A 25836-nucleotide genomic window follows, 5' to 3' on the forward strand; every position below is an offset into this window, starting at 1 on the left:
TTGTAGAAATTGACTTACACTGTGGATGATATTAAATAACAATCTATTTAAAGGAACGTTTCCATCAATTTAATTAAGAGAAAAATAGTTTTCACTTAAATTTATTGCCATCCTTATTACAATTAATGTCAAGGATTTTAGTTCACAATGTTTGCTAAGTTGCATATCTCCTACCTGATTGCAGCATGAATAAAATTTTCTATACTTGATACATTTTTTGTGTCACTTCCTCTCATTCCTTCTGAATGAAGTTTTCCCCAATATAAAAAATACATTACTATTCTGAAAGAATGAGAGGTGACTAAAAAATTTACGAAATGCAAAAGTATTATTTGTATTGTTGCATCAGATTTCTTTTGTAGCACTCTCATAGTTTATGCAGTTGGCATTTCTGACATATATTAACAACAAAAAATGAATCAATACACAAATTAAATAATCAAATTAAACTAGTCTTAAAATTAAAGGATGAAAAATATTTGTTTTATCTGAATTAAATATTTGTATATTCATACCCTTCTTGTTACTTGTTTTTCAACAATTATCTAATTCATAATATTTTTATAATTGTTTCAAATTTATATACACATCTTATGTTAGTTTCATTCATATTTAATTTAGATAAATATAGTTTTGATTCCTTAATATTTTGAAATATTTGTTTCAGTGAATTGAAAATGAAGTGTACCCAAAGCAAAATGAAAACTTCCCCTTGTGCAAGTTCGTTAACTCTCTGTTCCTAAACAGTTTGCTACACGACTGTTTAACAACTCTAAATAATAAAGAATTAAAATATAAATTAAATTATTGAATAAAAATTAGTAAAACGGGTTATAAAATAGTGGTATAAATTTCAACACACTCTTATCTAATGAATATTAGACAAGTAGAAAAATGTGTTTTATAATAAAAAAATTGTTTTTATTTAATTTATTCACAAAAGTGTGAACTTACAAAAATATAGTTTTTATTATTTTAAGTAGGTTTAAACAATTTTAAAATGATAAAATAAGGGCTGAAAGGATCTGTAACCATGTTTTCTAGGGCTTCACAGTTTTACAAGTACTCAACAACGAGGAAAACGTTTCAAGTACATTGCAAAACCATTAAGTGACTTGTTATAATAATATATAATATATTAAATCGAGTCACGATTTACCATTTATGAATAGAAGAAGCGGGAAATTTTCAATTCTTCTCACTCACGTTTGGAAAGACAAATCTAAATAGAATGAAAAAAGGAGTGGACAATTTTATAAATAAGGATAATTGTTCTTACAATTTTCACCGTACATTAAAATTAACAATAGAACTTAACTTACACTAGTTATTATGGTGGTTAGCAGACAGATAGGCAAAAATGATGGAAACCATGATGACCAGCATGACAATCTGCAGGGATGGTTTACGTCAGTATATTCTAAGAAATGCAGAATCCAGTTTAAAAAAGCAAAAGCCAAAACGTACCATAAATGAGCCATATCCATTTTCATTCTTCACAATGAATGATTTCCTGCTTAAAAGAAACCAAGGGTTTGTTTGTTAGACTATGAATGGTAAAAAAAGACACTTTTGAAGCAAATCGGTCATGTACCTTTTACTCAAGAGACCAGATTCTCTGCAACTTTTCTGTATAGCTACCAGCCTGCTCAATGTTTTTGTGGCATTGGGATCATTTTTGTCAACCTACAATGGAAAATATAGAAGCTTTTTATTTGGAAAAGGACGGCTTTAAGAACTGCTGCTTATAGGGGGGAAAACGGCAAGATCGGCAATTTTGAACTTTGGCTACTATAAAATGTCTTTTACATTAGGTCAATGGAATGGTAGGATCAAGGGTTATTTGCTATTTTCTTGGGAAAAAAACACCCAACCAGGAAATTTTTTTGAAGTGTGTGCATCAAGTTATTGATGAACCAAAAGTGTGATCCTTTTAACAGATTGTTCAGGGTAGAACAAACAAAACAATATAGTGACTCTGCAATCCAATGAAGACTTGTAAGACTGTAACTTGCTTTATTGTTCAGTCAACGACTTCAAATATTTATTGTAGCAATTGCTACCGTATTGTGGCAAAAACTATGGTTTTAGTAAAAGTCATAGTCATTTTCCCGTTGTAAATATTATGTGTTTATTGTATAAACATTCAGTAGGAAGTAGGAATATTATCCAATCTTAAATGCAACATGAGTAGCGTTCACATTCTTCTGTTGCAAACCTAATACGGTGTTAATGACAACAGATTCATACCTTGGACTCCAACACAGAAGCAAAATCAAAGAAAGCGCCATAGACATCAGCCATAGTCTTTGTTCGGTCAATCACCTTGGCAGTTAAACCTATAAATTGGAAACAAAAATGAATAAATAACATCTAGTTTGATATTACACACCCACAAACAGTAACAGCGTATAACAAGCACAAAACCAATAGTTACATGTTGATCCTTTTTTATTCCCAGAAGAAAAAACAATAGTTTGAAAATGAAATGGGAAGAAAGGAACCCATACAAATGCCACAGCTAACGTACATACATCTAGGTTATGGTATTATCACTTCACTTCAAAATTATAAGGATATCCATCATAGAATTGTAGCTCCTGGCCTCTAAACTAAAAAAGTATATGCTATTTAGCATTAGCTACTTTGTCCAAGTTCAAACTGTCTTTCCAATTCTTAACCAACATCCATAAGGGAGGATGCAAGTATTTATTTAGATGTGATATTTAAACATCCAAGCTACAAATACAGAATCTAACAGGATATGGACATCACGCAGCCCAAGAGTAGTTATCTTTCAGACAAATGCATATGCAGGTTCCATAACAAACAGATTCCAAGGCAATTTTATGGGGATTGATTCAGCATGAAATAACGTGAAATCCAAATTGAAGCAATTAAATATTCCTACGACTTCAAAAACATATGTCCTGTCTTATATACCAATTGTGGCTTTACGTTTAGCATGCCTCAAAATTACATTACAAGGACTTCAGTATCAAAATAGTTGTTCTGACCTCTCCTCATTTTAACTACACCTCTGAAGACCTCAATGTTGTTGTAACATAACGCTAGTGTTCCAATTGCCATTATCTGTCACAGTGCAGCTATGTCAAATAAACATCAAAATTACTGGGGAAAGATTATCAAAATAACTATTGCTAGATACATTAATCATTAAACATAAAATGAATATGAACGAAACTAACACCCCTTTGACCCCAAAAAAAGTTAATAGTGCTTAAAGAAAAATAGGTTCCACATAGCATCAGGGTAATCCACCCAAGCAGCTTCTTCCTCTAGAACATATGCAGCTCAAAAGAAAAAATTTCTTATTCCACATAGTATTAACTAAAACCAGCAAGGCTATATAGCTAAACCCTCAGACCATCATGATCTATTAAAATAACTCAACCACAGGAAGACGATCTGTACTCTAACAATTATTGTACATGAAGTTTTGATTAAAAGATATTCTGTTTCATGGCTTACCACTATGTATCGGTAAAACATTTAACTAAAAAATGTATAATAGATTGTTATTAACACATCTTTTGGGAAGTCTTTAAACTAAATCTTAGAAGAAACTGAAATAATATATTCATTTTACTTTTTCATATTTTATTGAACTGAATAGGGAGGAAGCTGAAATTATTAAACTCTTCTGAAACATAACATGGTATGCAAACAATATAAAACATGCAGATAAATTACGGTATATCATTGCAACAAAGAGTGACATGAACTAAATAACAGTTCCATCAGAAGTAACTAAGTAAAAGAACAGCACCTGGGGTATAGCACAAAAGCGAAATATAGACGAGTCTCTTAAAGCAGCCATGTATATTAAGGAATCTTCAGCATGCATCAGAGCATTAGTGACCATGTCATTTAAGCATTGTACTGCTTTAACAGAGTTCTCCTCATATTTCAAATCCTGGATTATAACAATTAAATTGAAGTGACAAATAAGAAACCCATACATCAGCACACCTGGACATCGAGCGAAAGTCAAAAAGGCATTTCATGTGTACGTTAAAAGTGTGACTGGAAATTTGATTTCACCATCACACCGTGTGAGATTAATGAAATGGGGGAGAAAGAGCAGAAAGGATTTGTGTAAGACTTTGTGCCCCTTCAATTTAGTGTTTGATGGAATTGATTTTAAACTGTCAACTATAATTGACGTGCGTGCTTAAATTAATCTGAACCACATACTTGTCATGGGACATGTGCTTTTTCATTGGAGAATGCGAGAACTGATTTTCTAGCTTTTGAAATTAATTAAGCTAGATGTAAATTCCTGTAGTGTAGAGCCAAACCTCGAGTTTGTTAACATATTTACTCCAAATCTCTCGTGGCCAGAACATGCGTGACTTGGGGATTTCATTGATGTCTTCCAGATAATCTCGAATGATGTTTGTTTTCTGCAATCTCAAGAGGTAGCATAAAATGTAAGCAAGCAATTGCAACCGTACTGCAGTTTTCATATCTTACAACCATGATACCTGAAGAAACAAGCCCATTGAATTGGAAAGGGAATCAGAAGCCAGATCTTCTGAACCAGAGGCATGGAAGAGCTTTGATAAACCCAGCCCAACAAGTCCAGCCACGTAGTGACAATATTCATCATAGTCATCAATTGTTTCAACCTGCAGATGGAAGAAAAAGGTCTCTTGGCATAAATCAAGATGATCTTTCTATGTTGAAAACATGGCAGAAATCCCTTTGCAGCATAGTGTTCAGTACATAAGAACTTATAATAGATGCATTAACAATAATAGTAGTATAACATCAAAATTAAAAAATTGTTGTGTTTAAATAAAAATAAAAGATATCTGTTTTCAAATCATTATATTGACCATCTCTCTAAATTGCCATCTACCAAACAAGATAATTTAAAAGACCAAAAATCATTAAAAACCAGAAACTAGCAGGACATTTAAAGGAATAACAAACATCATATAATGTCTTGTCAATCACAGAGGTTCACAATATTAATTGTAAGATAATAAACATAATATTTGCAGAACAGAAGCCTTGTGAGACAAACCTCCTTGCAAATAAATTTGGCCATGCCAGCACCCATTCTTTTTGTAATGTCCTCAATTGCTTCCTGATAGCTGCAAAAATCATTGACTAACATTTAACTTGTTTGTCATAGAATATACAGCAATAATTTAATTACATAAATAACTGAGAAAAGCTAAATAAAAAGGAAGTGAATCAATAGTCCATATACACATCTCCGTTGGTCGTGAAATCTCTTCAATTTGAACAATATGAATGCACCAACACAAATTATAGAATGAGATCCCCAGTTTAGGCCTTAAATATTTTTTGTGTAAAAACCTACCAGAGACCAAGTGGAATATAACTAGCAATGGACAGGAACCCCGAAATTTTTGTAACTGGTGAAAAAAATACAAAATACAGAAACCTCTGTGTTATAATGTGGAAATAATTGATAATTCTTATTAATCACAGATACAAAACACCATGTTTATTCATCAGTATGTAATCGACATTATAATAAGTAATTCCAACCCAAATTTTAATATTCCAGAAAGGGATACAAATGAATCCACAAATGTTATTCACAAAGATATTCTATTGGTAGCACAGCATGCATTAATGATAAACAGTACACACCCCCACTTCCCCAAGTGTAATAACAATGATAGCATAAAATTGGAACCAAGATTCAAAGGGCTGCTGCTGATTGGAAAGGAAAAATCATATGCTGTGGAATTTAAAGTTCAATTTAGGTAAACGAGCACAGATAAAAACTGACTTCTTTCCAAGTTCCAGAAAAGCAGTTGAAACATGATGAATCTGGTCCATTAGAACTTTGTACTCCTTTGTGCCACCTAGTTACATTAAAAACAATTAGTGTTCGAATCAGCATGAATAAATTTGGAGGCTCATATACTATAAACTCATTCTTCTCGTGATCAATAAAGGTTGTCTTTAATAACAATATAAGTAATTCCTGTATGTAGTTTAAAATCCCATTCAATTTCTGAAAAAATAAGTTAGATGTGGTTAAATTGAATATTTATGACTAAAAAAACCACAGATTGGGAAAAGAATGTTCAAATTGTATTGAATCTTAACTTAGCATAAAAATATTAAATAAAGAGCACAAAGACGACACACTCACATGAAAAGTGCCAATCACGATCATAAATATGACGGTGAAAAGCTATCAGTATAGGCACCTTGACATCTGTAGCTATGCTAGTGTCATCCTCTGTCAAAAAAAAATTGAGTTACAACAATATAGATAATTTCAATTTTGTAACAACGGAAGAGTTATTGTTTAGAATAACTTTAAACTAAACATGCATCGTTCAAAGGAAATGGACGCAATAACCAGCAGATTCATAAGGACTCGGAAATTCTATGCCAAATATGCGTGCCTTCCATAAAGTATTCTAGAAAAAGAAAAAAACATTGAAAAAAAAAAAACTCGAGCTACTGGTTTTCAATTGAGTTTCCATTTTCAAGAGCTTCTAAAAAGAGCAGAATCTTAAAATCACTATCGTTTCCCAAAGAAGTTGGACGATAACACCAATCCCTGCACAACATTCAAAGCTTCAAAAAATAAAAGAAATAAAAACAAAGCATTGAACAATCACATCTCCACACAGCGTTGATAATTAAAACCGACAGTACTGACATTCATTCGTCATCGCAAGCTACAAAAAAACAAAACAATAAAAAGCGCGCGCATCCAATCGAATATACGAATACAAACCAACGGTGTCGAGCGCTCGAAGAACCAGATAGAATATGCAAACCTGACGGAAAAGGAAAACGAGGTCAGTGGAGAAAAGGCGGAATCGAAATCAGAAAACGAGAGAGGAATCGGAAGGAACTAACCGCGTTGCGAAGGTCGGTGCCGAGCTGCTGAATGACGAGTGCGAAGCTTCTAGAAACCTTGTGCAGCATAGTGTAACAGAAGGCCCAGTGCAGCTCCGGCGGGATCTGCTTCTCAGCGTTTCTGGCGGCTATTTTGAGCTTCAGCAACGGGTAAAAGTCATCTGGATGCTTCAGAATCGATCTCAGAGTCCCCATTCTCGAAGCTTCCGCGTTCGAATTTCGATAACCACAATCGACGTTCTTTGGAGCTATTTGTAACTGCGCAAGATCTTCCCTCCGATGGTGACTACGACTACTTCGCCTTTCGGGTTTGCCAAATTTTGGAAAAAGGGAATATATAACTATTTATTCATTTATGGATTTAATTATTATTTATTTATTTATTTATTTGAGATTGAAAATTATAAATTATATTTCTAGTCACACTCGGTATCAGCTAGCAATTGCTTTCATCCGCGACATAAATAAACATAAATAAAACAGTTTTAAATATATAAATTAAGATGTGTCTTCCAATATAAATCATCCATTATCTTATTTAGATTCTAGACATTAAAATCCAAAAGTTTTTTTTTCTTATTTTGGATACCAAAATTCAAAAAAGATAAAAAGATAACCAGAGAATTAGCATTTTCATTTTGTAGACAAATTCGTTTAAATGCACGTCTTGTCCCTTTGTCTGGACTGGATCAGATTTTTATATAGGAATCATCCTTCCTTAGCCTAACCACCAATGACTACCATTTCTTTTTTGTAGTCTTTTAAATTAAAATTATCGTTTTACCCTTAAAAAATATACTTTTAATGAATAATAATAAAGGTAGTTAACAAATAAATAATTGATGGTACTATATCATGATTTTTACTAATATGTTGTAATATTATTTTTTTCATTATTAAAATTGATAAATTATATTATTTGATACTATTTTAGTCTTGTGTTACTTAATATGATTTTTAAAGTCGTGACTTATTTATTTTAGTAATTTTTAAAAAAATTATTTAATATAATAATTAAGAGATAAAATTATACTATATTAATAAATATTTTTATTATACTTAACGAAATCTTGTCATCTTATATGATTTATCAATTTTAATAATTTTTATAAAATTTATTTACTTTGATAAGTAAAAAATAAGACTACACCACATTAGGAATATCTACTATGTGTGAATAGTTAAAAAAGATGTAAGTAAACAAGAATTTTAAAAAATAAATAAATGTTGTAACTCTAAAGATAAAATACTGCATACAAAATTATATCCTTTTAGATGACTTTTATTATTTATAGGTTTTAATTTTGGAAGAAATTACACTTGAGTCTCTATTCCTATCAAAATATTTTTAAGTATTTTTTCATAATATAATGATTCTACAATAATTTTTTATTTATACTTTAAAAGAGATATAAATCATGTATATTAAATATTTTATTTTATAATCTATGGTCTTAAGTTTAAGATATTTTGAGGTCGTATTAGAATGTTTTGATAAGATTTTATCCAACTAAAATATCTTAGATACAATTATTCACTCTAATGATACTATCCCAATATTTTCTGTTTTAAAATTTAAAATTTTATCATAATTTTATTTTTAAAAACACATAAAAAAATTAAGAAATGAAATGAATATGTGTTTAAATTATCTTTAAATTGATTTCAACATATAAAACTATTAAAATACTGAAATAATATATAATTTATTTTAAAATATAAATGGTAAAATATACTATATGCAACGATGAGATTAATATATTACTACGTCCGTGTAGCAGCTTTAATGATAAGACAGCATATTAATTGTAAAAATTGAAAATATTAAATTTCTTTACATTTTTTTATATTATTTATCATTGAGAGTGGAAAATATTTTTTTCTAAATAACGATGACATTAATATATTACTACTTCGTGTATCAGTTTTAATGATTTAATCACATCATATTAATTGTGAAATTACCAAAATATTAAATCTTTTTACTTTTTTATATTATTTATCATCGAGAATGGAAAATATTTTTTTTTCTAAATACCACCACTAACTGTGTAAACAAGTTTTACCAACGAGGACTGAAACTTTAACTTTTATTTATTTGCAAACACTAAAACTTGTGTATTTCTCATGTGAGAACAAAAACTTGAAACAATTACCAAGTGTATCGTTTAATCCTTTTAAAATAAGTACATTAAAATTTGTAGCAGAGAAAATTCTTATATAATTAACAGTGTAAAATCTTGTACAGTAAAAAAATATCTAAGTGGGAAAAAAAAAACAATAATAAATAAAAAATTGTTATCACAAGTTAGCAAAGAGACAGATACCAACCTATTTAATAGTATATCTAACTTAAACTACAGTCTTAATTTAAGACTTGTATTAAAAAAACATTATTAAAACATACTAATGTAATATAAAGATAATCTTAAATTTAAGATTCTAAAACTCAAAAGTGAAAAATATTTTAAATTTTAATATAATAATTAAATTATTTTTTAAGACTAGAAAACATGAAATATTAAACTATACAATAAAATAAAATAAAACAAAAAATAAATGAATAAATGGATGTTATAAAAATCGTTCATGTACTAATCACATAGTACACACGATGAATAAGATAAGAAAAGATCATAAATATCACAAAAGTTTTATATCTTCGATGTTACATATATCTCGATCTTCCATAAATGCATGGTTATTAAAGTCAACGAAACACACAGATTTTTTTTTAAAAAAAAATATGTTTGAAATACGTTGACCATGGAAGATATTTCACGTTAATTGTCAGTGTAAATAGTAAATTAACATATATATATATATATAAAATACATTTCTTGATTTTTTTCTTTGAAAACAACGAAATGTTTTCAATTGATAGTATATTAAAAACCTATAAAAATAAATTATTTAAAACGTACTTATATAATTTTTTAAATATTTAAATTAATGTTACATGAGTAATCAAGTGATACTTTGAGTATACACTTAAAATATTTTAAATTATTAAAATAATAAAAATGTAAGAAAAAAAAGTGAAAGTTTAGTTAAGTTTGGGATATGTATGCTCGTTTTTATAATTTAATTTATTAGATTTGGTTAAGTTTGAGATGAATATTTTCATGTACTATTAAATTAAAATACTTTGAAAGGTGATTTTATTAATGCATGGTATAAAATAAATTTAATCAAAACAGTAAAATGATTAATAATTTGATAACTTAATATCTTGAGAAAAAAATAAGAGAATATACAAGTATAAACTAAATTAATATTGAAAGATATGGATATAAGTGTGTATATTATAGTTAATTCCAATGAAATATTAGAAATATAAATCGAAGAAAAATACTCGAAATTAAAAAAAATGAAACATGTGTCTTTATAAAAAAAATTAATAAAAATATTGTAAATAAAAAGGTACAAGATAAACGTATACTAAAACATTATTTCTATTTTACTTTCAACGATTTAACATAAGACGGGATATATCCTTTTTATTATGTAATCACTAAATTATAATTATATTATCTGAATTATTCATTTTTTATCTTGAAAAACGTGACCAATAAATCTTAAATTACTTTTAGTTTTTAAGCATTTAAAAGTACATATTAAATTAACTTTAATATACATTCTTAAATAGTTTTAAATTGATTAATAAGCTATTTAACGAGTTTTTGAATAAATTTTCGAATTCAAAATTTATAAATAAAAAGCATGTTTTAAAAAGATATCTTATTAAAAATATCCAATTACATTATTCCAGGAATTATATTTATTATGAAAAATAATGAATATTTTTTTAAAAAATACAATGATCCATTTTGAATCTAATAATAACTTTTTTAACCAATTTGATTTCAACATTATATTTTCACAGTTGTTTTCAGGTATCACTACTTCATATTATTCCACACAAAAAATGAAATATCAATAAGTAAACATAAAAAATTTAAATAATGAGACGCACCTAACTAAGAAAAAGAAAAGAAAACACGTTTTGTTGCGGTTTTTTTTCCACCAATTTGTTTATGCAGGGCACGCGAGAAGCGAGTGACACGCTAAAAGCGAGTGACTCAAAAATATAATTATTAATATATACTTCTCCTCTACTCACTGAATATATGAAGTATATGTCACGAAATTTATTTAATATTTTTGTTTATATAATAAATATATTATTCTCAAATTATATTTATTGAGAATTAGATTTAAGTTTATAAATAAAGCTATTTTGATATTAAATAAGGTTTAGAAAATAAAAATTAAGTCTAATAAATATTTTTTAATATTTGATGTTAAAGGAAAAACTTTACAAAATCATTATTACATTGAGGATTGAGGGAAATGAATTAGGTGAATTTTATCATTTGTTTTATCTATTAAATTACTGAAATGATAATTTCTAGAATGAAAATATAAATTATTTGATGTTTTCAATTTTTAATTCAACATTCATTTTTATTTATTATTCAATTTAAATATGTATTAAGAGAAGGTTAGTGTTTTGCTATGGAAAAGAATAGTGTATTTGTTAGAATGAAGAAACCGTTAATTGGGACCGTTCGATATAATCATATGTTAGACCGATAGTAAAATGCCTTTCCTCACCTAGCTATTAAATTTATTTTGGGTGTAATTTATATTTTAGTTTTTAAAATTTTAGAGTAAAATGTATTTTTTCTGTTTCAAATTTTGTAAAAAAATAGTTTCTAAAATATTTTTATATTATTCTAAATGCTAAATCCAAGAAACTAAAATAAATCAATATCTTAAACAATAAATATATGAAGACTAAAGGAACTAAAATGATTTTTTTAAGGGAATCCGAATTCCATTAAAAATTAGGGTTTAGGTTTGAATATGTTTAAAATTGCATGGGTTAAAAATATGTTTAAATTTTTATTATAAGGATATAGGTTTTTAAAGTGCATTTATATGGGAAGTGTGATTTGTGGTTGTAAATTGAATAATATTTTATTTCTGTGGGGTGGTGTAGATAGTAGATAATTGTTAGTACTGGTTTTCTTTGGGCGTGGGCTTTGGGAGGGGCAATGGGAGTGGAAATAGTGAATTAGGGAGTGGCGTGGGAAGTTATAAGTTTAAGCATTTTAAGTTAGAGATGACCCACAAGACAAATCTTTCTTTCTTCTTTCTTTTCTCTAAGTTTCACTTTGATTTCTCAAATTCTCCTCCATTTTTAAGTTTCAGTGATTTCATCTTAAAAAAATAAAAATAAAAAGTAGCACAATTTGGAGTTAGAAAAGTGTAAGTTTGTTTTATTTTAGTGATTTCCTTTTGGAAGAAGTGAGCTTGTGTTCAATTCACCAATATAAGGTTTTGGGTTATTAAGTTTGAAATTTTATGAGTTGAATCACTGTTATTCTTTAGCACTTTCCCTTGAATGATCCAATGTTGAGGATAACTAATTTTCATTATGTTAAATATTAAATTTGGTACGTGTAAGAGTTGTTTGGGTTTTAATTTTAATGAATTTTGATTGCACATGAAATGTTAAAAAAATGGGATTTCATTAAAATGTTAAATGTTACCTGTATGGTTTTTATTCTGGTGCGATGAGTAAATTACATTCTTGTTGAAATGAAAGAAGATACTTCCTAACCTCCATTCTAGCTTTTATACTTTCATTCTAATTAGTTTAGAATTTAAAAGTTTCCAAAAATATGAACAAGTCAAATAAATATATTTTAAAACGTGTTATGAAATTTCTGGAATTTTGGGAGGAAGAATTTCCCATTAATTGAATGTTATGTTTTAAGTTAGTCATATCAATGCAATGATATAAAAAACCACTTTAGAGTATATCTCGTATATTTTAAATGGTAATTAAATATTTAATTATTAAAACAAAAAATAGTATATAGATAGAAAAATCAATTATTTATGTTTTATTTTAAGATAATCATTATTTCTCTATAAAAATTTTTCATCAACTTTCTCTTTAATTTGCTAAATTCATATGTCATCAAACTAATTATCGAAGTTCACCATTAGATTCTTAACAACGAATACTATAAGATTGTCCTGTTGGAGTTTTAGATAAAGTAAGTTCATTTTTCTCTTTTTTACATTTGAGTTGGTTTTGAACTTGTTACTTTGGTATAGATTTTTGCATGTGATATTTTTAGCTTAAAGACCAGTCTTTGTCAGAGTCTTAGTAATATGCCTTTGATCAGGACTATGTATTGCAAGTTAAGTTATCCTTGGAGCCATGTAGTTGAAGCTCTATGTGAGCACACATAATCAAGTAAAAAAAGTTAGATTAAATTTTCAATAAAATCCTAGATTAGAATATTTGGATATGGGTGAAGTGGTCACCGTTTTTAAATCTCCTTGCAAGATTGTTTACTTTTGAGTAAAACAATATTGAATGGAATTAAATGTGAAATGGTTTATTTTGTATAGTATATGTTGATTTTGACATTGATAAGTTATTAAATGTGTTTTTGTCTGAGATTGAAAGTATTGAATGATAGTATGAATTGGTTTGAATTTCATCATCATTCAATTGAAGTGTAAGAATGATAAGTATTGGTTGTTTGAATCTAAATGATTGAAAGTGGTTTAGAAATAACAAATGTATAAACTGACATAATAACTTAATGAAAGTAACTTTGCAACTCTAAGCATGATATGTTTTGTTGCCTCGTATGTTTTATAAAATTCAAGTTTGAGTGTGAAATTTTGTTGGAAATTTTGAAATATAGTAGTTTTATGTAGCTTTTAATATGCAACTTTCGTTGAAACTAGAAGATTATCGCAAAAACAAGGTAAAAAATGGGGTGCTATCGATTTGATTTTCATTTCTGCTAAAGCTAAAAAAAACTTAAATTTCAATGTTTGCTTATGTGTTTTTGGATTATTTTTTTTTTTTTTTAATTTAATTTTATATGAAATTTAATTATATATTTAGTTGAAAATTCTTTAGTCCGTGTGATTATGTTCATTTTATGAGTAGAATTTATTTGTTTGTTTTCTAAACTTTGGTGTGATTAACTTGTGTGTTTTTGTATAATGTAAGATAAGAAATATGAAGTTGTAATCAAGATATGATATTTTTAGAAAATAAAATACTATGTTAAAATTGTTAGGATGTACATTGATTGGTGATTTGTTTTGAAAGATATATTTTGATTTTATTGATATAATGAAATCATATAAATGAAGTTATTTAAGTGACAAAGTCGAATGTAGTTCCCATGAACGTGTCCGTTGTTTGAAAGACAACTAATTTGACATGATATGTGAATTAATCATGTATTTAATTATGTTTTCTTTATCTGTGATGATCGTGTTTTTACACGGAAGAAAATGATGATGAAGGTGGAAGAGTTCTAAATTAGATAAAGAAAATGTTTAATTTTTCAAGAATTTTATTTGATATGGGTAGATATTAAATTTCAAATAAAAAAAATATTTTGAATTATGTATAATTTATATGTTATATATAGAGAGATATTTATTTTAATATTCATACCTATTATATTTTATATATATAATAAAATAAGAATGTTACAATTCAGATTGATTTAATTTAAACAAAATCTACTATCTTTTTTAGATGATTTAACAATTTCATAACAAACAATTCCATGCATCATCTATGTGATAATTTTTATGACTATCATCATAAGTTGAAGAATAGACAATAAAAATATATAATTCGAACTAAACAAATATTCATTAACAATCTGATAGCTTTTTACGTGATTATAATCATACAATTATATTTACATTCATAAACCATTAAATAACACAATAATGAATCTTAATTAAGCAACATCACATAATACATTTTTTCAGTAAAACAAAGTTAACAGCAAAAAACCCGTAACTAATTAATCAATTATTCTCACAATTTCAATATATTTTTTCATACGACGCTGACCTTTGACTTACTATATTTTTAAACATTTTTTAATAATTAACAGTCTAGATTGTAGACTCAATTACTATTAACATTTGAAAATGTAACCATTAGAATCTCATGAAAAGATAATGTAACTATTTAGTTTTTATTTTGAAAATGAAATTTTGATTATAAATTAAACAGTTTTTTTAAAAAAATTGCTAACGAAGGGTGAAATGATGAAAGTGTTGAAAAAAGAGTGTAGGATTTTTTATATTAAATATTTGTGTAGTTATAACTTAAAATTTATAATAAATATATCAAATGAGTTTTTTAATTGTCAAATAAATGGATGGAAAAAAATTTGGTGTGATGGAATATGTTACAAAATTCTTATTAAGCATTCATGTGAAAATAATTTAGTTTGATAACATATATAAATTAAACTTTAAGAAGTGGAAGTTGCATTTAAGGCTTGGCAATAAATGTTATATAGAAGGATAATAAGAACAAGTCATCTACTTATTATAATTCATAATGAATTTATATTTTTTAATTAAAACTTCACCATTTATTGTTATCTTCTTCGGGGAAACATATATAGTTATTTTGATTTTTTTTTATGATGTACCCTTTTTCACATATATTGTATTTTCTTTTATTAAATATTAAATATTTGTTCTATTTAGTCATCAAAGATGAAGTTCAGATTTTTCTCTTAAATGGCGTGTCGGTGTTCGATACTTGTATCAGACACCACACTCTTATGACATTGTAGAACACGTATCCGTGAAGTGTCTAATTCAAAAACTATTTGTTAGATTTCTGACAATTCTAGTACGGTTGCAACACAATTTTAAAAAGAAAAAAAAAATTAATTTTCTAAAAATTCAAACTTGATTATATAAATTATTATTATGATTATAAAAAAAATAAACAAATCCTTGTGAACCAGTCAGGAAAAACATCTTTTTGTTTTAAAAAAATAATCTGAAATATACTTATGCAAATAAATCTTTATTGTCAATTTATATAATTCATAATTATATAATATATAGATTCGTGTATCTGTGTTCTATATTTGTGTATCTGTGTTCTATATTTTAGAAATTTTTACGTATCTCCGTTCGTACAGTGTCTCTGAGGTGATAAATAATAAAATTGTTTACTATTCTGAATAATGGTTTACCATGAAACCGTCTCAATCAACATTTACTGTCAATAAAATGCAATTTGATTTATATAATTTTGCAGAGCTAAACAATAATTAAAATATATAAAATTGTTGAAAATTTAATTACAAAACCCTATCAATAAAAATCTCTTAGAAAAACTTTAGAAAATCACCACATACTTACAAATTTCTTTTAAAACCTACATTTTTTTTTTTGAAATCTCAATGGAATAAATCCTCTTATTTTTGCAAAATATAAAATTAGAACTTCTAGCAACAAGAATAGAAATATTGAATATATAATGTTGAACACATTTCCCTGTCGTTATATAAATCTATTACAAATTATTAAATTTCATAAATTCAATAATCCATCCACAGTACTTTTATAATTTTAATAAATAATAATATTATTACTAAAATAAGCATGTGAAGAATGTACTGTTAGCAAGAGAAGAAAAGGATAGAAAATCAGTTGAAGTGTGGTGAGCCACTCAGACCTGTGTTCGGTGGGAGGGAATACTCTGTTTCGTTTTCCTTCCCTCCACCAAAGCAGTGCAGAGAGCAAGAAATGGCATTCAAACTCAAATCACTACCTCTTCCTTACTCTCTCTACTCCTCTCCCCGCCAAAACCCTAATTTCATGCTTTCAAACCATCGTCTTCCTCGTCGTTTCGCTGCACATTCTCTTCCTCTCAGTCTCTGTCTCTCAAGCACAGCTTCTGCATCCACGTTTCATCGCACTGCCTTCGTTACCGCACGCGCATTTCAAAGTGATGAACTCATTAACGAAGGCGAAGAAGACAGAGATGAAGAAATGCCGAGACAGGGTGAGAAAAAGGAACTAGCGAATCAAGGGATATGGAGGCAGATGAAGGACATTGTGATGTTTACAGGTCCAGCAACCGGACTTTGGATATGTGCACCACTTATGAGTCTCATCGATACTGCAGTTATTGGTCAGAGAAGCTCCATTGAACTTGCTGCTCTAGGTATTGAAACGGATCAATCGTCGCTTAATCCGCATTATTAAGATTTCTCTTAATTATGAAAAATATATCGTTTATCTTCTTTTTTTCCTTCGAGCAGGTCCTGCTACTGTTGTTTGTGATTACATGAGCTACGTGTTCATGTTTCTCTCAATCGCCACTTCCAATATGGTTGCCACTGCCCTTGCTAAACAGGTTGGTAACAGACACGTGAGATTATTGAATGCTAAATAAGATAGTGTATCGAAAAACTGAGGCACGATGCAATTAGGTCCATATCTGTGATGTTGACACCATTGATGTTGTTAAGTATAGTGAGTGTAGTGAAGTTACTCTTATGTGCTACAAGGGAGAATGGTGGTGCCCTGCGGTTTTTCGTCACAGATCTTTTAACATGGTTTATCTTGTATATAGCTTGCATGTGAGGACAACATAGAACTGTAAAATTTTGTTCCCAGACAATTTTTTTTAGTGGTTTATCTTTACGAGAAAGTTTATGTAGTGGCTCTATACTGGCATTTTTTTTCTGGTGTTAACACTATGGACCAAAGCTTAAATTTATGCATGTGTAGGAACTAAAGCTCACAGTTTTCTCTCAGACGGACTAAACTTAGAATGGAGACAAGTATAGGGACCAGTGAATAATTTAACCCAACACTTATTAGCAGTAACGAGCCGGCTAGACAATAGAGAGTGATCGTAAAACTAAATAACAGATTATTTGAAATTAAATAAGCTCTATTGTTATCTGCAGTTTGTTATTATAAGTAGAGACCATACCTTCTTCTGGTTTCTAGGCTACTGTATCGTTATGTATCTATTTAAACAAGTGTATACCGATACAAGTGAATACAAATCTCTTTACCAGATTGATTGCTATAACAATATCGGTGATTAGGAAATTAATGTCTACACTACAGTAAATATTGGCGTGGATGATTTATCTACTACTACTACTACTATTATTTTTATTTGAATTGACTGAATCTACACGGTTGTGTAGACTTCAATTTGTATACTTACACTACAGCTTAGCATTGAATGTTGTAAAATGTAAATACGCTGTGATGCATGGTTTATCTATTATTATTATTATTATTATTATTATTTGATTCGACTTAATCTACACGATTCAATTTGTATATCCACCACTCTGCACTTTCAGGACTTATACTGCTCTTTCACGAGTTTATGTAGGACAAAGAAGAAGTACAACACCACATATCTGTTTTGCTTTTTGTTGGGCTATCTTGTGGCATTGCGATGCTTTTGTTCACAAGGCTATTTGGTGCTGCAATAATAACTGGTATTGAAAATGGAGTGTTTTATCCATCTGTGCTCTTCAACTCATTTTGGATAGCTAGAATGAACCTGAAAGGTTAGTACTGTAGAGCCAATCCCATAACTGATGATTTTGCTATTTACATGCCTTTTCAGCTTTCATTGGACCAAAGAATGCACACATAGTACCAGCAGCTAGCAGTTATGTAAAGGTTTGTTTCTACCCGATTTTATATCCTTTGAGTTAAATAAAGACTGCAATCCATGCTCTATAAATTCTAGAAGTTACAGAACTGTTATGGAGACAAGTAATTTACCAGTTCATAAGCTTTTTTTTTTCTTGTAATTATGATAAAGGTATTATGTAAGATTGCTTTTTTTACAAAGGGATAGAATCTTGTAATATGAATTTGCTTCATTAATTATTTTTAAACAATATGTGATGGTGTTCACATCCACTTTTTTTTATGCTGTAAATTTTCAGTTACAGTTTTCTTTTTCTTCTTTCAATTTTAGATTCGAGGCTTGGCATCACCTGCCTTACTTGTTGGATGGGTTGCTCAGAGTGCAAGGTGCAAATATGCTATTTATTTCTAACATCTGATTCTCTGATGTAAGTAGTTGGAATTTTTATGTCAAATCTGAGATACTGCTCCAGTCTTGGTATTCCATTTCATGCAGCAATTGATATCAAGATGAAATACTGTTCAATATATCAGTAGATTATTCTTGATATTTTATTGTGTAAAATTCCTTTGCTTTAACATTTCTGAAACAACATCTCTATATCTGGAATATATATTGTCTATTTCTTATATTTTAAGCTAAGTATGTATTTTCCTCTTTCTAAGTTTTCTTTAAAAAATAATTGTAATTATGAATAACCTCTTAAAGTTTCTCTTATATTCGCAGAGCTTAATACATACCAAGTATCAATGTTTGCTTTGTCTGATTTGAAGAATATGTCAATATTTGGCTTGTTAAATTAATTAATGGTTTTGGTATTCATGTTCTGCAGTCTTGGTATGAAAGATTCCTGGGGACCCTTGAAAGCTTTGGCTGCTGCTAGTTTTATAAATATAAGTGGTTGTATAATTTTGTGCATCTGTTTAGGCTATGGTATTGTAGGGGCAGCATGGGCTACAATGGTTTCACAAGTATGCTGAACTAACTCTTATTTATGATAATATAGTGGCTTGTATTATATACGGTTGTACTCATTCTCAAAGTACTAAGCTCATTGTGCACTGCTTTTCTCTTCCCTTTTTGCTTCTAGGTTGTTGCTGCTTGCATGATGATTCACACTCTAAACAAAAAGGGATATAATGCACTTGCCTTCTCCATTCCTTCAGGGCAGGAAGTTTTGACGATATTTGGTCTTGCTGCTCCTGTATTTATGACAATGATGTCAAAGGTTGTCTCTAGTGTAATACTAGTTCTGTAGCTTTGTACGCAGTAGTCTAACCTTTTAATATAATCTGAAGTTATGATGTTTAGGTGGCTTTCTACTCACTACTTATATATTTTGCTACATCAATGGGTACACATACAATGGCTGCTCATCAAGTTAGTTTTATTTCCTGTCTCCTGTTTTTGTGACTATTGCTTCCTTTGCCTGCTATCTGAGTTTTTTTTTTTCTTTCTTTCCGAAAACGAAATTCTAGGACAATAATAATCTAATTTCTTGCTTCAGGTCATGGTCCAAACATATTCCATGTGTACAGTATGGGGTGAACCTCTCTCCCAAACCGCTCAATCATTTATGCCTGAACTGATATATGGAGCAAATCGGAGTTTGTCCAAGGTTAGTTAGTGTTTCTCATTTATAATGTCACAAATCATTCTCTGATGTCAAAAGGTATTTGCCCTGTCTTCTATCTACGGCCTTTGATCTCTCAACCCCCCTTTTTCTTGTTTTCATAATATCAAACAGGCCTGATTGCTTCTAAGGTCGCTTGTGATAATTGGAGTTATACTTGGCTTATTGTTAGGGATTGTTGGAACATCAGTTCCTTGGTTATTTCCCTACATTTTTACACCTGATCGGATGATCACCCAGGAGGTCAGTTCATTCTTTTTTCAAAATTTAGATCACATATTTGTGTTGTCTCCTCTTTCATTTTAATCCACTGCAACCTGTTTCAAAATGTGTGGCAGTACTATCAATCATTAGAAGCTAAATTGCTTTCTTCCCATGGTTTATTTTGTCCCTTGAGAGTTTTATGATTTTAAAACGTAGTCTGGATAATAATGATTTTAAAGCCGGAATAGAGACATTAAAATGGTAAGATACTAATGCACAGTCGAACTATTATAAATTATACACAAAATAATTATAAAATATAATAAAACATAAAGAGGATTCTTTTGGTTATATTTGAAAATTAAAAAAAGGACCATATTATTATGTCTCTTGCATTGTTAAAACTTAATAGCAATAGTTGAATTAATAAATAAATTTAATTTACATAAATACTATTAGTAAAATGAGTAAATATGATTTAAAATGAGCTATTATAAAGATTTTGTGAAATAAAATAGCCACCACATGTAATGTAACAAAGAAGTAGTTGCCAGCAGTGAGGTGATGATGGATGAAGCTGGAGGTATCAAATTTGAATCCTGAGATTAGATGTATGTGCAGAGATTTTTATGAATTATAATAATTTGAAATTTAGACTATACATAACTGTTAACTACTGTATTTGTAACCTTGCAGATGCATAAGGTGCTGATTCCATACTTTATAGCCCTTGCTGTAACACCCCCTACTATCAGCCTTGAGGGAACATTGCTGGTATGTATGCTCACTTCATCTTCTTCCATACTTGTTCTTGTAGGATGTTTACGATCTTTGGGTGTGTTTGGGTAAAACGTGTATTTGAAAGTTGCACAGCTGTGCAGAAAAATGGCGCAGCTGTGCAATTTGTCATGCAGAATGAGGCATGCGATTTTTAATTTTAAATCCCTTTCCTCAACCCTTAAATCCCACATTATATCCTAAAAACCCTCATCCCCTTCTCAGTTGTGCCCCTATTTGACTCACCCCTCAAATTTTCATCTTCCTCGTCCCCCCAGAACCTCCTTAGCCACTCCTTTCACCACCATCATATACCTACCCTCCACCACAGTTAAACCAACCATACTCCATATAAAATCTTCCTTATCTCTTTCCCAGGTCACACAACCTTCTCCTTTATCCTACCCACCAGCTTTCATCTTCTTTCTATCTCCTCCAAATCACCATTATTGCAACTCAGTGGTCTCCAAGCAGAAGAATCCAGTTGTTGGGTCATCTCAACCCAAACCCTCAAGGGAGAAGCTCTATTTGAGGAAGATGGTGGAAACACCCACTGCTAATTCACTTGATTTCACTAGAAAAAATATGATGCTTTGTACTGCCACACTTTTTGTGCCACTGGTTACTTGGATTTCTCCTTCCTTGATTTTATAAGCTTGAGGATGATTTCAATTTATGTTTTTGGCAATATGGGGGTGGGCGAGATCTACCTCAATGAAGGAAAACTTCTACTTGGGATTAGTTTTGGAATTCTTAGTACTTTGTATATTGGAATTAATTATGGTGATCCAGTCAATGAAGGAGAAGTATCATTCAGACAACGGGGTACAACAATGTCGTGGCTGAAATCAATCCCATTTTTGGCTTCCTGCTAGTGGAATAAAGCATGAGCCCCCCATTCACCTATTAGTGAGTCTTAGTGGATGCTAAAAAAATGCATCTTTTCATCCTTAGTTCCCCCCCTTCATCTAGATTATGCATAGGTTATTAACATCCACCATTTTGGTGGAGGTGAGTGAAATGGAAAAATCAGTTACCGTGACCTTCTCTTTTTTATGGGCTACTGATTGACGAATAGGAACAACTTGATATTGGTGTCTTGCTTGCTAGGTGACTTCAAACTATTGCCAATGGAACTTTTAGTGTAGTTGTGCTTGAGGGCCTCATTATCTCGATTGCTAAGTGCTATTGTCATACTTAATTCCTTGATCATTTGGATCCCCTTGAAGGTTTACCCACAATGATCTAGTTATTGTACAATTCATGGGATGCATCAAGCTCCACATGTTGTTTATGAACATAAGGTTGGTGCATACTACTTTGAGAGAACATGGGTAGCTACTGGTTATAGACATTTGTTTGAGGAACTACTAAGTAGCAAGCATCAGTCTTTTGTTCATAAACAAAGTGTTAGACCTTGATGCATCCCATGGTAGTGTCTAGGTCAATTGTTGGTGAGCCTTCACAGATATTCAGTTGATAAGAATTGAGTATGATCATAATGCTTAGCAATGGACGTCAGAACCCCAAGCATAAATGCTTGTGGGTCAAGCATAACCCATAAAAAGACGAGGTCAAGGGAGCTGATTTTTCTGTTCGACTCACCTCGACAAAAAAAAAAATAAATAGTTGATGCTTAAAACCTATGCATAATCTGAGGTGGAGAAAGAATGTGGAGTTGCAATGCGATGTTGTCCACTCATTAGTGATAGCCTCCAGAAAGTTTTTGGGTCAATAGGTGGATGAGGGTTTGTGTTTCATTCCACAAGTAGGAAACCCAATAATGGAATTGAACTCAGCCAATGCAATGTTAACAACATACCAAGAAGTACTGAGAAATTTCAAAACCACTGTTAGGCATAATATTTCCTTCTATGTGGCAAATCTTGTCCACCCCACATTGCCTAACAAAATTGAAATCATCCCTCAAAACTAGGAGATCAAGGGAGGTGAAATCCAAGTACACATAGTGGTATGACCATACATAACATTGTACCTTGTCTAATGGAAAGGGTAAGGAATACAAGAACCAAAATTGTTGGTGGGCGGTTGCCATGTTATTTTTTTGTACGATAAATGTTAGTTTTTCCGTTGGGGGGACTCAAACCCACGATTAGGATGAGTACGGGTAGTAGCTATCCACTACCCCCGATTACCCGTTTAAAATTACCTGTGGATTATTTTATACCCTTAGATATTTATTTTTTGTAAATTTTAAAAATGGTTATCTGAATATAAATTCAAATAAAAAAATTATCCTTGTTGGAGATCCCACATCGACTAGAGATTAGAGTCTTTCATTGTATATAAGTAGGTGCAAACCTCAACCCTATGAGCCGGTTTAATGGGGTTGAGTTAGGCTTAAAGTCCACTTCGTAATATGGTATCAGAGCCCTTTCGAGCCTATCCTAGCGAGTGTTTGTGTTGGGCCTATCGTGCCACCCGCTATCGGGCCGCTATCGAACCACCCATAATATATAATCCCACGCACGAGTTGGTAGTCTCAGCATGAGGGGTGGGTTGGAGATTCCACATTAGTCTAGCTCAGTTGATTGAACAAGATGTGAGTTATTCTAAACTCCTTACCATGTGTTTAATTTCTATGGATAAAAGAAATAAAATTCAATTATTAGTCTTTTTAAAAAAACAAAGTTAAATAAGTCTACTTTGTGTGTTTCATTAACTCTCTCAATATCTAAATTCTGTTGTTTCAAGTTGAATTAATATTTTGATATTTTTTTATCATAATGGTATCTAATGCTTATTTGATGATGATTTAATTTTATGCCCAGTATTGCAACTCATTAGAAACAGGGACCTCTGCATGTGCCACATAATAACTGCTATTGCAACTTCAATGTATGTTTACTCGTGCAGGCTGGGCGGGATCTGAGATATATAAGTTTGTCAATGACTGGATGCTTTTGCGTGGGTTCACTAGTATTATGGGTAAACACCTTTCCTTGAACTCCTGGCATATTGCTTCACCAATTTTGCCTGAAACATCCAATTTTTTGTGATGCCCAGGCCTTGAGTAGTAGATTTGGTTTGCTAGGTTGCTGGTTTTCCCTCGCAATATTTCAATGGGTAAGAATATGACCTAGACTTGTACTAAGTTAAAGCACCAGTTCCTTAAGTATCCTGATTTTCAATTCTGTTATGGTTGTTAGGCTCGGTTTTCGATGGCCCTCCTGCGCCTTCTTTCTCCCAAGGGCATTTTATACTCGGAAGATACAGGCCAGTATGAGCTGCTAAAGCTAAAGACTGCTTAGTTTGTGTCCCTGCTTTTATACTTATATTATATTTCATCACACAAGTTACAAGGACAGAAGACTGTTGGGTCATCTCAACCCACGGGTCATTAGTTTTATAATTCATTTTATCTGTGTTAGATTGGATTGAATAAATGATTTTTCCTTCTAGTAGCATAAAAAATAATTCAGATCCTTGTAGTGGTGCAATTTGTATTGGTTTATGTAATACTTTTCTTTTTAATTTTGTATTTTTTTAATGATTTTTATTTAACTGCCATCTTCAAGGTTTAGAATAATAGTAATTACACTTTTATCATTTATATAAACTGTCACTTAATATTTAATTAATTTACATATATTTGTATATTATGGTATAGAAATGAAAAATATGAAATAGAAAATTTTATAAATATTTATTAAAGTCAAGAAAATTTGTATTTTTTAATCTTTTAAGAGAATCTTAAATTATACCTAAAAAGAAAGTAGTATGGTATGACTTATTACTTCGGTTGTAAACCATTAACTAAGGGCCTTCAGAACAATTCTCATTTCCCTCAATTAATTTTGAAAAATTGTATATGCTTGAGAAATGAAACATTTATTTTCTGACTTGGTATTCTTTTAGGATTCTGTGACAATTGCGATATACAATTGTGGTTTGTATAAAACTAATCCTGAGGAAAATGTTATGTTTGGTAGTAAATGAATTTTGTGGTGAGGACTATTGAAGGATAGCACTTGTATGATACAATTGGATAACACATGATCATCTTTTTCAGCATCGAGTTATCTTAACATCTAGAAATGAGATTGTTATCAAGTTGCATGCTGATATTGACTCCGGGTGATAGTCTTTGCTTATTGAATGAAGCCATGGATTTCAAAGGAGAATGTTGATACTTTGGTTTTTTTTAAACCATTTCTTCCAAATCACCATTTAGAACTCAAAATCGGTGTTCATGTTATATTGATAATCATGCATATAGTTTTTGGATTATACAATGGTATAAGGTTTATAATCACTAAAGTGAGTTGTTCTCTTCCACAAGCAAAGTAAGTTTGAGGGATATTATTTGGCAAAAGGTTTTTATTTCTTTATTGTCATTATTTCCATTGCATAATGAAATTCCTTCTAACTTTTCAGACTTTTTTGTTTTTTTAGTGAAAATAAATAAGAGTTAAGGACAATGCCACCAATTATACATAGAAGCAATCTCAAAAAATTTAATTAAGGGTGGACAAAAACTCCAATTAAACTAATCAATATATCAATAGCAGTTCAAGTTCAAAGCAACTCAAATTTTAATTTAAATGATAGTTTTCATTTTAAATTTGTATTCAAATTTCTATTTAAAGAATATTTTGGATTCTAAAATACAACACTGAGGTCTTACAAAATTTATATCACGTCAATTTTTTTATACAGAAATAATGAATACAAGTTTGTCTCGATCTATATGTGGTTTTGATTTTTATTTTCAGAACACAAAAAGCTATTCCGATTTTATTTTTCTGGAATGTATTATTTTTTATTCTAGATTTTTATTTTTGGAATAAAGGATATTTTCGAAATTTTA

General features: G+C 30.0%; 1 protein-coding gene and 1 pseudogene across 3 annotated transcripts; one reads left to right on the forward strand and one right to left on the reverse strand.

The window, feature by feature from the left end:
• Nucleotides 1-1227: 1227 nt before the first annotated feature.
• Nucleotides 1228-7605, reverse strand: LOC137811141 (squalene synthase 2). 2 transcript variants are annotated; one of them, XM_068612767.1, is made up of 13 exons: nucleotides 6886-7605; nucleotides 6761-6803; nucleotides 6164-6253; nucleotides 5795-5870; nucleotides 5054-5123; nucleotides 4509-4652; nucleotides 4323-4427; nucleotides 3791-3937; nucleotides 3018-3093; nucleotides 2251-2339; nucleotides 1595-1686; nucleotides 1468-1513; nucleotides 1228-1392 (listed from the first exon to the last, which is right to left on the reverse strand). In XM_068612767.1, the coding sequence occupies exons 1-13, from the start codon at nucleotides 7078-7080 to the stop codon at nucleotides 1324-1326; spliced, it is 1242 nt and encodes a 413-aa protein (XP_068468868.1). In that variant the 5' UTR covers nucleotides 7081-7605; the 3' UTR covers nucleotides 1228-1323. The 2 variants fall into 2 exon arrangements, with proteins under 2 accessions (XP_068468868.1, XP_068468858.1); XM_068612757.1 differs by having other exon boundaries at nucleotides 1468-1516; nucleotides 6886-7319.
• An 8781-nt stretch (nucleotides 7606-16386) lies between these two features.
• LOC137811195 (protein DETOXIFICATION 46, chloroplastic-like) lies at nucleotides 16387-24500 on the forward strand (annotated as a pseudogene). Its single transcript, XR_016517196.1, has 14 exons — nucleotides 16387-16927; nucleotides 17025-17119; nucleotides 18122-18230; nucleotides 18362-18417; nucleotides 18722-18777; nucleotides 19224-19362; nucleotides 19482-19619; nucleotides 19703-19771; nucleotides 19899-20009; nucleotides 20139-20267; nucleotides 20925-21002; nucleotides 23883-23954; nucleotides 24033-24092; nucleotides 24176-24500. The product of XR_016517196.1 is annotated as a protein DETOXIFICATION 46, chloroplastic-like (transcript).
• The last annotated feature ends 1336 nt before the right edge of the window (nucleotides 24501-25836 follow it).

This window comes from Phaseolus vulgaris, chromosome 11 (assembly GCF_051622355.1).
Source record: "Phaseolus vulgaris cultivar YP4 chromosome 11, ASM5162235v1, whole genome shotgun sequence".
Classification (NCBI taxonomy): domain Eukaryota; kingdom Viridiplantae; phylum Streptophyta; class Magnoliopsida; order Fabales; family Fabaceae; genus Phaseolus; species Phaseolus vulgaris.

Excerpts from the sequence above, each read along its gene's own strand:
- LOC137811141 (XM_068612757.1), bottom strand. The coding sequence starts at position 7,080 with ATGGGGACTCTGAGATCGATTCTGAAGCATCCAGATGACTTTTACCCG. Across the intron at positions 2,340-3,017 it reads TGTAGTTAAAATGAGGAGAG|GTTTAACTGCCAAGGTGATT; the intron begins GTCAGAACAACT and ends TCCAATTTATAG. Across the intron at positions 1,517-1,594 it reads TCTGGTCTCTTGAGTAAAAG|CAGGAAATCATTCATTGTGA; the intron begins GTACATGACCGA and ends GTTTCTTTTAAG.